At 58.2% G+C, this 13,175-nt stretch overlaps 1 protein-coding gene across 3 annotated transcripts in view; it reads right to left on the bottom strand.

Moving 5' to 3' along the window:
- Positions 1-3,566: 3,566 nt before the first annotated feature.
- Eln (elastin) overlaps positions 3,567-13,175 on the bottom strand; it is a 30,112-nt gene continuing 20,503 nt past the window's right edge. For 2 of the 3 annotated variants that reach the window (XM_070035540.1, XM_070035541.1), the window contains exons 23-37: positions 13,017-13,130; positions 12,459-12,518; positions 11,717-11,782; positions 11,568-11,627; positions 10,426-10,533; positions 9,698-9,736; positions 7,919-7,972; positions 7,783-7,842; positions 7,539-7,640; positions 6,864-6,902; positions 6,698-6,751; positions 6,175-6,219; positions 5,972-6,001; positions 5,411-5,461; positions 3,567-4,354 (exon numbers count right to left, since the gene is read on the bottom strand). In XM_070035540.1, the coding sequence (XP_069891641.1) occupies positions 4,311-4,354; positions 5,411-5,461; positions 5,972-6,001; positions 6,175-6,219; positions 6,698-6,751; positions 6,864-6,902; positions 7,539-7,640; positions 7,783-7,842; positions 7,919-7,972; positions 9,698-9,736; positions 10,426-10,533; positions 11,568-11,627; positions 11,717-11,782; positions 12,459-12,518; positions 13,017-13,130 (926 nt within the window). In that variant the 3' untranslated portion in view covers positions 3,567-4,310. The remainder of the gene's footprint in view (positions 4,355-5,410; positions 5,462-5,971; positions 6,002-6,174; positions 6,220-6,697; positions 6,752-6,863; positions 6,903-7,538; positions 7,641-7,782; positions 7,843-7,918; positions 7,973-9,697; positions 9,737-10,425; positions 10,534-11,567; positions 11,628-11,716; positions 11,783-12,458; positions 12,519-13,016; positions 13,131-13,175) is intronic. The other variant, XM_070035543.1, reaches the window with a different exon arrangement.

Here is a 13,175-nt window from a genome sequence, read left to right as displayed (position 1 = left end):
CTGGCAGCCGGCGCCTGCGTACTCGACTCGCCCCGCCTCTAAGCTCGAGACCCCGCCTCCACGGCGGGCAGGCCACGCCCTCGACCCTCCAGTCTCGGCCCCTGGCGGCGGGGCCACACCTCTGAGCTGCGTGTCTGAGTGGCTCCGCCCCATCCCCGCCCCGCCCTTTCCTTTTTTCATTCATCCTCCGCGGCGACTCCCCGTCAGGCGCGGCCGGGCTTGGGTGGGGCGCTTGGCCCGCGCGGCGTCCGCGCCCGGCGGGGCCTTCCGTTCCCTCTGATCCCCCAGAACCCACCGCAGAGCCGGCGCCATCCCGGCGGGGCGTGGGGACGCGGGGCCGGGCGGGCGGAGGCTGTCCGCGAGGTCCGTGTCCGGTCCTGGTCACCTGGAGCCCGCGCTGCCCAGCGCGAGCAAGCTCCGGGACGAGGGCCTGGCCGAGGGGCTGTGGCGGAGTCACGAGGCCCAGAAAAGCCATCACCCAGGCGGTCACCCAGGCCGTCACCCAGGCCGTCACCCAGGCCGTCACCGAGGCCCAGAAAGGCCGTCACCCAGGCCATCACCCAGGCGGTCACCCAGGCCATCACCCAGGCCGTCACCCAGGCCATCACCCAGGCGGTCGGTCACCCAGGCCGTCACCCAGGCCGTCACCCAGGCCATCACCCAGGCGGTCACCCAGGCCATCACCCAGGCCGTCACCCAGGCGGTCACCCAGGCCATCACCCAGGCGGTCGGTCACCCAGGCGGTCACCGAGGCGGCCATCGGCCCGGCCGCACGTTCTGCTCTTTTTTTTTTTTTTTGCCAGTTCTGGGCACTGTCCCTGAGCTTTTTGGCTCAAGGCTGGTGCTCTACCACGTGAGCCACAGCTCCACGTCTGGCCTTTTGCTGATTCATTGGAAGTAAGAGTCTCACAACGGACTTTCCTGCCTCCACCGGCTGTGAACCACCACTGTAGCTAGGATCACAGATGTGAGCAGCCCATGCCAGGGTAAGGCTGGACAATTCTAGAATGCCAGACCTGGGCAGGGAACAGCCCTCCCCCCCTGACCCCACAGGTGTACCCCACAACATCGTCTCTCTGCTCAGGATGCTGTCACAACAGGAACTTAAAACTGCTGTTTCTTAAAGTTGCTCACTCCTGGGCTGGGAAGGTGGCTCAGGGGTGGAGAGCGCTTGCCTCGTATGCATGAGGCCCTTGGTTCAATTCCTCAGCCCCACATGAGCAGAAAAAAGCCAGAAGTGGCACTGTGGTTCAAGTGGTAGGGCACTAGTCTTGAGCTGAAGAACTGAGGGACAGCACCCAGGCCCAGAGTTCAGGCCCCACGACTGGACCCCCCCCCCCAAAAAAAAAAGTTGCTCACTCCTTTCCTGGGTTAGTGAATTAACTAAAAGCAGAATAGGTTGTCTGTGGTGCCTCATTTTATCTCTGCCTCCTTGGCTTTACCACTTGACCCACATTCCCAGTCCTTTGTTTTTTTTTTTTTTTGTTTTTTGTTTTATGGGTCCGGTCATGGGGCCTGAACTCTTGGGCCTGGGCGCTGTCCCTCAGCTCTTCAGCTCAAGGCTAGCACTCTACCACTTGAGCCACAGCGCCACTTCCAGTTTTTTCCTTTTTGCTTATGTGGTGCTGAGGAATTGAACCCAGGGCCTCAGGCATGCAAGGCAAGCGCTCTATCACTGAGCCACCTTCCCAGCCCATGCAGTCCAGTTCTTGCCAGGCTGCCAGCCACTGTTCTGCACCCCCACCTCCTAACCTCCTTCCTGGAGCTGCCATCGTAGCCCTGCCAGGAGCCAGGCATCTCTCCTCTGCAAAGCTGTGTACCTAACCCCTTTCTGCCAGGCCCAGCATGGACTGGGTCTGAAACCTGGAGACAATGCTAAGCACTAAGCATCTATCCTCTTAAGTCTGCCACTCACCCACTTGCAATTCCAGTCACTGCCACCAGGGGGTGAGTGTTAACCCTGCCTGTCCTTTAGGGACCTGTCCCACAGGTGGCCTTGAGGAGGAAACAAGGCCAGACAGCCTGGAGGGATCCAGACCTGTCCACTTACCACGTGTGGATGGATAGGATGAGGAGGGCAGGGAGGAAGATGGCCAGCAGGTCCAACAGGATGGCCATGATGATCGGGGTGCTTTGGCTCTAGGGGCAATCAGAGAGCTGCCCCCTTCCCCGCCCCCCCCATCCAGCCTCAGCCTTAGGGCCAGCGCCCCTGTGTGGTGATGGTGGGAACTACTCATCTGACTGAGAAGAGTGCAGTACCAGAACCTCTCTGCCCCAGAGAATGCAGGTGACAATAGGAAATGTCACAGCCTCCACCCAGCAAGTTGCATCTGAACATGTGGTCATACCAGGTGCCAAGTAGGGCAGAACCCCAAGACCCACAAGGGCTCTACCTGAAACAGTCCAGCATACAGTTGGCACTACCTAAATGACATGCTGGATGACAAGGGCTTGCACATAGTGGCCCAGTAGACAGCTGGTGCATGTCATGGCCACCTGTCGGCCTCTGTGGGGAGCCCTGGATCATAGCCAGCTTAGACAGAAAGACAGACAGACAGAACCACAGGTGAGAGAAGACAGGCCTTCCCTGCTGACCAGGAGCCACCTAGCCACAGCCTCCAGCCCTGACCCACACACCTGCCTCTCCCTGGGAAGTCCAGAAACAAAGCTGATGTTGCAGCTAGTGGCTCACACCTGTAATCCTAGCTACTCAGGAGGCCGAGGTCTGAGGATCCCAGTTCTGAGCCAGTGCGAGCAGAAAAGTCCTTGAGATTCTTTTCTCCAATTAACCAGCAAGAAACCGGAAGTGGATCTGTGACTCAAATGGTAGAGTGCCAGCCTTGAGCCAAAAAAAAAAAAAAAAGCTCAAGGACAGCACCAAGACCCTAAGTTCAAGCCCCAGGACTGGCACACTCACACAAAAGCAGATGTGATCGTTCTGCAGCAGTCCCTTGGGGTAAAGGGTTGGTGTTGGTTCTTTTGAAGTGTTTGGCAGAATTCTCCAGCAAAGCCATCTGGTCCTGGGCTTTGCTTTGTTGGGATTTTTATTACAGATTCAATCTGTTCACGTTCTTTATTACTCTGTGATTCAGTCTTGGTAGGTTGTATGTTGGTAGAAATTGATTTATTTTCTCTTGATTCTTCCGAATATGTTGGCATACATTTCTCTGCAGCCCAAGCTGCCACCTCTCACTGGGCCCAAGGACTGTGGCCAGGTGGGCGACCCCCTTTCCACCGTACCCTGGAAGCCAGCGGGCACATGGCCTTGGCAGACTCCTCCATAAATGCTGAAACCCAGAACACAAAGAAACCTGAGGCCACTTCCTTGGAAAGGTTTTCATTTATTAGTTTGTTCAGAAGCAGTTAATTCTCTTTTCTTATTAAAAAAAATGTGTATTCCATTCAGAGTTATACCAAAGTGATTAAAATGAGCTTTTCTACGGAGGATATAGCTCCCCCAGATTAGAAAAAAAACAAAACAAAACAACACAACTTTTTCTTCTTCAACTAACCACAACAATAAAACCCCAAGAGCACATCAACAATCAAACATTAATCCCCAAATATCCAGGACAAAAAATAAAATATTTATTGATCACAGCGAGACACCAGGAAGTGGGAGGGCCGGGAGGGGACACGCCTTGTAGCACAGTGCCTGGAGAAGGATTGGGGATACAGTACTTGTGTGTGAAACCCCCCCTGTCCGCACTCCCCCCATGACCTGGGCCAGCATAGGGGTGCAGAGTGGGGTGGGGGCAGGGCACAGGCCGGGCTGACAGGAAGCCAGGTGGATGGCAGGTGTGCCCAGCCAGTCAGCGGCACTGAGCCGTCCGTCAACTGGGGGGAAGAAAGGATGGACGGACAGATGGGTGGATGGATTCCCCTAGATCGAGGGTGGGGAGCCAGGTATTGGTAAGGAGAGAGGGGTCTAGTGGACCCCAAGGCACAGGGGGACGGTGTGACCGAATCCAGCGTTGAGGTTTTGGAACTGGGGTACCAACTGGACACAGCCAGGGGTAGCACCTGGTGGGCAGGCCCCATCATCTTCAGAGGGACCCCAGGCGGTGGGGGGGACCCCAGGGTGTCCCTACCCTTCTCCCTCCCCCAGGAAGGTAAAGCACCAGCCATGAAGCACCAGCAGGTAGCACCGATGGAGGAGGCTGTGGGTGGGGCACTCCGGGCCCGCGGGGGCTCCTGCCGTCCCCTCCCGGGGTGGGGGCTGGGGTGTGGGGGGGTCACAGAGGGTTTACATTCTCCACCAAGCAGTAGCACCAACGTTGATGAGGTCGAGAAGTCGGGGTCCTGGGGGCTCACTTCCTCTTCCGGCCACAGGATTTCCCCAGGCAGGCCCCACCTAGATTGGGGAACCGAGGTCAAGGTCAAGTTTGGCCCCTCTGGGTTACTCCCCCCACTCCCCCCACTCCCCCCAGGCTCTGTCTACTGACATCGGAGGCAGAGGCGCTGGCTTGGGCCTGGGGGTAGGGGGAACCCAGATCTGATTAGCAATATTGTCTTGGGGCTCAGCCTGGAAGGAGAGCCTGCGCTAAACGTGGCTCCTTACTGCCACCTGGTGGCAAGAAGGGGACAAGACGGGTTGGAGAGCTGACCCTGACCAAGCAGTTGTGTGTGTGTGTGTACTTCCCAGAGCTGACCCTGACTCTGACTGAGCAGTTGTGTGTGTGTGTGTGTGTGTGTGTGTGTGTGTGTGTGTACTTCCCAGCCCCAAGGAACCATGGAGGTGGAGCTGCAGCTTCTTTGGAGGGTACGGCAGGACCTTGAGAGGGGTGATCAGCATCTATTCCCTGTCCTGCCCAGACACTAGGTTGCATCTTTTACATGTGCACCAGTCCTGAGGCTTGAACTCAGGCCCTGGGTGCTGTCTTAACTCTTTCACTCAAGGTTGGTGCTGTACCACTTGAGCCACAACTCCACTTCTGGCTTTTTGGTGGTTCATTGGAGATAAGAGTCTCACAGACTTTCCTGCCAGGGCTGGCTTTGAATCATGATCCTCAAGTCTCTGCCTCTCTAGGAGCTGGAATTATTGGTGTGAGCCACAGCACCCTGCTTAGGTTGTTGCATCTTTAAGCCAGGTGTGGTGGGCCTCTGTCTTCCTGGGATCTGGGGTTCTGTGTGTCTTGTGCATACCCCTTCCTGTCCCTCTGAGATCTATCCATCTGCTCAGGCTCCTCCCTGCTGGTAGTGTGGACAGCAGCTCAGGGATGTGGGCTGGGATGTCCAGGCCTGGGCCAGGGCCAGCCTGGGGCAGCTCTGGGTATAGGAGGATGGAGTAGGAAGGAGGTCTCCAGGCTCCAAACCTCCTGACTGTCCAAGTGCACCCTGGAGTGGCCTGTCCCTGACTCTCTGGCCCTCCCTGTCCCCTGCTTCTTCCTGGCCCTGAGTGTTCGCTCACCTTGGTAGCCCAGGGCTCCAAGGGCTCCTCCGTAGGCTTTCGGGGGTTTTCCTGTGAGGCAGGGGTGGGGTGGGGAGTGGGCAGGCTTGTCTCCCCCTCCCTGCACCCGGCCTGCTCTGTCTCTGCAGGTTTCCAGAACATCCCTGTCCACCAGCCACCCACCCTTGCCTCTCTATGAACCCCCCCCCCCGCGCCACCCCCCGCCTCGTCCTTCCATCTAAACCAGCCTTCTCCTGGAGATCCAACCCCACGCTCCTCCCAGGTAGCCCCTGACCCCTTGGAGGGCTCTGGGCCTCCTCTGTCCCCTCCCCTCACAAAAGCACTTCCTGTCTCAGGGACCTGGCCCATGTCCTAGCGGACTCCAGGGCCAGGCTGAGCACAGGTCCCTGTCTAGTTCTGTGACTTGAGTGCCCACATACTGGGGCTGAAGGCTCAGCTTCTGCGGCTCCCCTGGGGGCTCCCTCACCACCCCGTACTAGAGGTTGTGGCCACCGCTACATGGTACCCAGGATCCCAGGGTCCTGGGCCCCTGGGATGGGAAGGCTTTTAGGGGAAACTTACCACCGAATCCGACGCCCCCAGCACCACCACCTGCAGGACACAGATGCGGTTGTGAGTGGCCTCAAAACTGGGGACCCCAAGTTCCCCCGGAGGTGCAGCCCAGTGGAACTCAGGCTTGGTTCCCGGGGTGACCTCAGGTTACAGGGGTCTGAGGCCTTGGGTTCACCCCCTGGGCAGAGTGGGGAGCAGAGCACCCAGGTTACCTGGGTAGATGGGGGACAGTCCGAAGCCAGGTCTCGCTGCCACTCCTGAAGGAGAGATCTGGGTTGGTGGCAGGCCAGTGCCTTTTCCTCACTGCCACCCAGGACTTCATGTCTGGGGCCACCTGCTTCCCGTGTCCCCCTCAGCTCAAGGCTGGTGCTGATCCACAGCTCCCCTTCCAGCTTTTTGCTGGCTCAATAAAGTCTCACAGACTTTCTTGCCCAGGCTGGCTTTGAACTGTGATCCTCAGATTTCAGCCTCTTGAGTAGTTGGTATTACAGGCATGAGCCACCAGGGGTGGGCCACAAAAGCCCTCCTGACTATATTTGTCCGGGTGGTGTGGCGGCCCATGGCCATGATCTGAGCAGTTACTGTCCCCAACCCTGACATGTCCTGTCCTGAGGGCCCTGTCCACCCCTGCCCCAGCTTTGGCTCCTCAAGTGGACTTGGGGTCCAGGAGCCCTCTGATAGCCAGACAGGTGCCCACGCCTGGGCTCAGGGCTGGGTCTTCACCGGAGCGCCTACCTCCGCCTGGGAATGGCCTGCCAGCTCCAAGGCCGGCTCCGAGGCCGGCAGCACCTGGGAACAGGACAGACAGGGTCAGATGGAGACAGGGGTCCTGGGAGGGGGTGGGTGGGTGGGGGATTGAGGGATGAGCTTCCAGCCTCCTAGAGGGTCAGGGGGCACTCACCGTATTTAGCTGCCTTAGCAGCGGCTGCTGGAGACACACCTGGAGAGGGGGGGACAAGTGGGGGTTGGAGGGTGAGGGAGAGGAGAATATGAGGATCTCTCTCTCTCTCTCTCTCTCTCTCTTTCTCTCTCTCTCTCTCTCTCTCTCTCTCTCTCTCTCTCTCATGCTGTGTAACTAGGGATTTGAACTTAGAGTCTCACACTTGCTAAGCAAGGCTCTCCACCACTTGAGCCATGCCGCAGTCCCTTGTACTTTGGTTATTTTTCACATAGAGTCTTGGGATGTTTTTGGGTTTTTGCTAAGGGCTAGCTTAGACTGTGACCCTCTGGCCTCTGTTTCTCCTGCTCTCCTGAGTGCTGGGATTACAGGTGTGCACCACCATGCCTGTCTCTGTAAATGCTGCAGGATCCCAGAGGAGAACGCAGGGCCCACAGGACCCTGGAGGCCACATGCGCGGGGGTGGGGGGTTGCGTTGGGCAGGGCAGGGCAGGAGGACAGGTGGCTGAGGACAGGTGGCCCAAACTTCCAAGGATAAATGTCCCTAAAGGGACCACATGTGTCTTATGCAAGCATAAGACACTGGCTGTGCTGGGTGGGGTGGGGCAGAAGCTCCATCTGCACTGGTCTGTCTGTCTGTCCATCACACATGACTCATGATTGCACAGCAGTTCTTACCTCCAAGGCCGCCAGCACCTGGGATGGCTCCAGCCCCAAGGCCCCCAGCTCCAAGGCCCCCGACTCCCAGACCCCCGGCTCCGAGCCCCCCGGCTCCCAGGCCTGCAGAGAGAAGCATGCGTTAGTCTGGTAACAGGGTGGGCCCCTGGCTGTCTCAGGAGCCCTAAGTGGGGATTGAGCTCCTAGCACAGACAGGCAGGGTGGGGATCAGGCCTCAGTCTCCCCCAAACCAAGCTGTGCTTACCATACTGGGCTGCTTTGGCGGCGGCTTTGGCAGCAGCAGCCTGGGCGGCGGGTAGAGCTCCTGGAGACACAGAGGGGCTCAGCAGGGTTGCCAGGGGCTCGTTCCCCCAACCCAGTGCATCTGGGGTGTAACTCACCCACTACACCGCCTGGAACACCAGCTCCAGCCAGACCTCCGGCTCCAGCTGCACCTGTAGAGAGGCCAAGAATCATCCCTCCCCTCCCCTTCCTTTCCCTCCCCACTTTCCCTTCCCCTCCCCTCCTACCCTCTTCCCAGCCCGGCAGGGGTTTGGATGGGATTTTGGATGGCTCCAATTCTAGGGAGCCATGTATTTCAGCCCGATGGCTATGCATTGCAAAAAAATGGGGGCCATGAGGTGGAGGTGGAGGCAGAGGACGGGGCTGGAGGCTGGAGGCCCACTGGGCAGGGAATGGTCAGCTCTGAGGAGCTATGGGGCCCCATGGTTACTCAGGTGCCGGCTGCAGGTGCCAGCCCAAGCAGCCAGTAAGGAACCCACAAGGAAGCCTTGGGGCCCTGGGGCCCTGTGGAAGATGGGCTCCTTCCGGGTGGAGCTAGTTGGCCCTGAGTGGACAGACTGGGGCCAGTTGGTCCCTCCCTGACAGAGGCCCCTGGCCTGGCTCCCAGGAGCCCAGGAGTGGGGAGCTCCTGGGTCTGGCGAGCTGAGGCTGCCACAGCGCCAGGTGGCACAGCAGGCCAGGCTGCCACGTCCTCCGGCTGCCCCGTGGCAGACGCGTGCAGTCTCAACGACGGAAAGGGAGGCAGGCACGGGGGACTTGGATGAGGAATATTGACAGCTCAGCTCAGCCAATGGGCTGGGAGGAAGCAGAGGCCTCCATTTGCCTGGAGCCAATGGCAGTCTTGGCTCCTGTGGAAACTCTGGTCAGACGGGCCAAGGAACTGCCCCAGGCTGGGGGCTTGGGAATGCCACCGCGGGAGGCACACAGGGGGCTAATGCATAGGTACCCTGCATAAAGAGGTCCTAAAAATTGCTGTTTCTCCCTCCCTCCCTCTCTCTCTCTCCCTCTCCTTTCTCCCCTCTGTCTGTCTGTCTGTCTGTCTGTCTGTCTGTCTGTCTGTCTCTCTTACACAGTACTAGGGTTAGAAACCAGGTTCTCACATTTGCTAGGCAGGAACTTATCGCTTGAGCCATATCATCACTAGAATTGTGTGTGTGTGTGTGTGTGTGTGTGTATGAGAGAGAGAGAGAGAGAGAGAGAGAGAGAGAGAGAGAGAGAGAGAGAGAGAGAGTATTGAGGTTTGAACTCAGGGCCTTGTGCTCTTGCTTAGCTTTTTCCAACTAAAGGCTAGTGCTCTACCAGTTGAGCCACAGCTCTGCTTCCAGCTTTATTTTTTGGTTGGTCGTGGGGCTTGAACACTGGGCCTGGGCAATATCCCTCCAGTCTTTAGCTCAAGGCAAGCGTTCTACCACTTGAGCCATAGTGCCACTTCCGGTTTTCTGGTGGCTAATTGGAGATGAGTCTCACAGACTTTCCTGCATGGGCTGGCTTTGAATCGTAATCCTCAGATCTCAGCCTCCTGAGTAGCTAGGATTACAGGCGGGAGCTACGGGCGCTCGGCTTACTTCCAGCTTTTTGCTGGTCCATTGGAGATAAGAATCTCTCAGATTTGTCTGCCCAGACCAGATTTGAGCCACAGTTCTTAGCTTTCAGCCTGCTGAGTAGTTAGGATGACAGGCGTGAGCCACTGGCAGCACCCAACATGAAATATGATTTTTGAGATCTTGCTTTCACTAGACAGACATCAAAGTCATGAGCTTTCTGTCTCTACCATCTGAGAAGTTGGGTTTACGGGTATGGCTTTTAATCTGTTCTGCCCATCTGTTCCCTGTGGTCCAGGCTGGTGGAGGACCCTCGTGGCAGAGGGTTGCACTCACCGTATTTGGCTGCTTTAGCTGCTGCCAGAGATCCAGGTGCTGGGGAAAAGGGAAGGAGGGGTCAGCTCTGTGCTTGGAGTTCTCCTGCCTCTTCCAGGGAGCCCGCCCTGACTTTCTCCATCTGCATTGCTGCCTCACAGTATGGAACAGGGCTCCAGTATCTAACTATACCACCACCAATTTTCTTTGGGGGTGCCAGAGGCCTGCACTGTGTGCCCATCCATCCATCCATCCATCTATCCATCCCTCCCTCCATCCTTCCTTCCATTCTTCCTTGTTTCCATCCATCCATCTATCCACCCACCCACCCATCCATCCTGTCCCCTCTGGGCCCAGCATGGCCTGCCTGAAGCTGGGGACAGAAGGGCTCAGTGACAACCCGATGAGTCCCTAGGGTCCCTTTGCCATGGAGCATGCTGAAGGAGATCTGGGCTGGCCTATCAAAGCCCCTCAAATCCAGGGACTGCTGCTTGCATTTGTGGGCTGGTAGGGAGGCTTTTCCCAGTCTGGAGCCTTGTCACCCTTGCTCTGCAATCTGGCAGCCTGGCCTTGTCTGGCCCTTCCCCCTCAGGCTGTGTGGCCTGCTGAAGATGGGGACACTCAACAGGGATGTGCTACGCATCTGTGGGTGGTGAGGGGTCCTGGGGCAGGCACTGGGAAGAGGGGGTTCTCCATCCTCTGAACTGGGCAGGGGGAGACTTCTTCCCAGCCCCTAGAACTTTCCTTACCTGCTCCTGCCCCAAACCCAGGAACACCAGCGCCAGCTCCCAATCCAGGCACCCCGGCACCAGCTCCCAATCCGGGTACCCCAGCGCCAAGTCCTGCCGCCGCGGCCCCTACAGACGCAGACAGTGGGATGTGACCTTAGGTGGGTGGGGCACCCGCCCAGGGGCTAGCCTGTGAGCTGGCCCAGGCCCTCAGAGAAGAGGGCTGGCTTTGCTCCGCGCCCCGCAGATGCCCCTGCACCCACACTCCAGGCTGTGTAAAAACCATCTTTTGTTTTGGTGGTACTGGGGTTTGAACTCAGAGCCCGGGTGCAATCCTTTAGCTTTTTCACACTTGAACCATAGCTTCACTTCTATGCGTGTGTGTGTGTGTGTGTGTGTGTGTGTGTATGCATACGCGTGCACAAGAATGTTCCTGTGCCAGTCCTGGGGCTTGAACTTAGGTCTGAGTGTTGTCCGAGCTATTTTGCTCAAGGCTGGTGCTCTACCATCTTCCACTTCTTTTTCAGCATTTAACTGGAGATAAGAGTCTCACAGACTTTCCTGCCCAGACTGGCTTCAAAACAAGATGCTCAGATGTCAGTTTCCTGAGTAGCTAGGATTACAGGGGTGAGCCACCAGAGCCTGGCTTATTGTTTTAGATAGGGTTCTGTATTCATGCCCAGGCTGGTATGGAGAGTGGTCTTTCTACCTCTGCCTTCTGAGTAGCAGGGATTATAGGCATGTGCCAACGCAGCCGGCATTAGAATGGTTCTCCTCAGACCTTCGATTGGCCCCCAAGACCACTCTAGGTGGACTTGGGGCTGCCTACGCGGCCAGCCACTCCCTTTCCTGCCTCACGTCCTGTTCTTTGGCCACGCCTGAGCCTGGTTAATCCTCCCAACAAGTTTGTTCATGGTGCAGGTGATGCCCTTGCTGCACTTGGCACAGTCCTATGGGGAGGCCTGGACATCACTCGGCCAATTGGGAGCCAAGCCTTGAACACACTGAATCTGTGCATCTGAGCCCTCTGCCAGTTGCTGTGGGGGACCTGAGGATTTTGGGGGGCAAGGGTCTGAGAGCCTGTGTTTCTGGGGGCCCAGCTTGGGGGCAGCAGTAGGTCAGCATGGTTAGGTGGCCAGGACTGAGATGTATTTGGCACTCACGGTACTGGGCTTTGGCAGCTAGCTGCGCAGCAGATTTTCCTCCGGCCAAGGCTCCTGCTCCTGGAAGGGGGCAAAGGGGATCAGGAGTGGGATGGTGCACAGGGAGGCTCCAGGGGACCCCTCCAGAGCCCCCCTCTCAGACTGCTCACCTGCAATACCCCCAGGGCCCACACCAGCACCAGGAAGAACTCCAGAATCCACACGTGGTCCCAAACCTACAAGAGCAGCAATAGCTGGGCCCCAGGTGTGGCGCCAGGCTCCCAGCCTAGCCCTGGCCTGCCGTGGTGTGATCCTGCACCAGGTGTGTAAAGTCAGGAATTCCTGAGGGATGAGGGCCCCCCTCCCCCCTCCCCGGAGACTTGAGCATGAGGGGGACAGAGGGAGGTAGCAAGGCAGGCCGATGTGGGTTTGAATCTCATCTCGGCCATCATTGAGTTGCCACTGTAGTAGCTGGGATTACAAGTGTGTGCCACCATGTCTGGCCAGGACAGGGAAGCTGCTTTTAGGTGTTCCCTGGCTTTCATCAGTCCTAGAGATTCTGATCAGAATCTTGCTCGCTGTGGGACCAGAGGGCCAAGATTCATAGGTGCTCCTCCATCTTCAGTGGGCCTCCAAATTGGGGAGTTCCATGCTCAAGAAGTGTCTCCCTGGGCCTGCGGGGCATCCCTCACATGGAGCAAGAAACAGAGGCATTGTTGGGGGTCAAAACAGAGAAGGTGGGGCAGAAAGTCCTCAAGAAGACCAGGAAGGGGGGCCCAAGCCAGCATGGGGGCCTAGGGGTTTCAGGATGGGGCTGGGGGCCAGGACTGAAGCGCCTTCCAGCTGCCTCTCTACTCAGAAACATGGTCTGGTCTCAGATGGGCTGAGAGCTCAGAGGAAGGGGCCACGTACCGAACTGGGCGGCTTTGGCAGCAGCTTTGGCAGCGGCGGCAGCAGCTGGGGTCCCGACTCCTAGGTGGGGGAGGGGAAGGCTGAGGGTCCCCATCTTGCCCACTCCTCCCACAATCCTTTGCGAAGCAGCCTCTCTGGGCCCTGTGGGGGTCTGATTCCCCAGCCCCCCTCCTGCTGCTTGTCTCCCCTGGGAGCCCGAGGGTGACAGGCAGGTACATGGTGATGGTCTCTCAGGCTTAGGCCTAAGAGGTGTCCCTGAATGTCATGGTCACCTGACTTCTACCCCTTGGCCTCTGGTGGGGTCCTGAGGTGCCCCAGGAGGCCCGGTCACCACTGTGCAAGGCTGTGGGGGTGTGGCTGGCAGAAATTGCTGGTCCCCAGGGGTGACAGGATGGCTGGGGGTCAGTGGTGGTCAGGGTGACTGCTCTAGAGGGGACTGAACTCCCTTGGTCTATCCCTTGACTCAGTTTCCCCATCTGTGAAGCACTGCAGTCAGCCTCCAGGGCCATGTAGGGGGACAGACCAGTCCTATCTCCTGGCTGGGACCTCACTGCTTACCTGGTACCCCTCCTACGCCTGGCACTCCAGGGATCACGCCTGGTACTGCACCCGGCACCGCGCCCGGCACCGCGCCCGGCACCAGCCCTCCCAGTGCTCCAGCTCCCCCGGGACCTGGAGGGGAGACATGCATCGAGTGGCCACCCCTTGAGGGTATAA

Source organism: Dipodomys merriami, unplaced genomic scaffold, assembly GCF_024711535.1.
Source record: "Dipodomys merriami isolate MVZ:Mamm:240054 unplaced genomic scaffold, mDipMer1.0.p SCAF_26, whole genome shotgun sequence".
Classification (NCBI taxonomy): domain Eukaryota; kingdom Metazoa; phylum Chordata; class Mammalia; order Rodentia; family Heteromyidae; genus Dipodomys; species Dipodomys merriami.
This window is presented reverse-complemented; position numbering and strand designations above follow the sequence as displayed.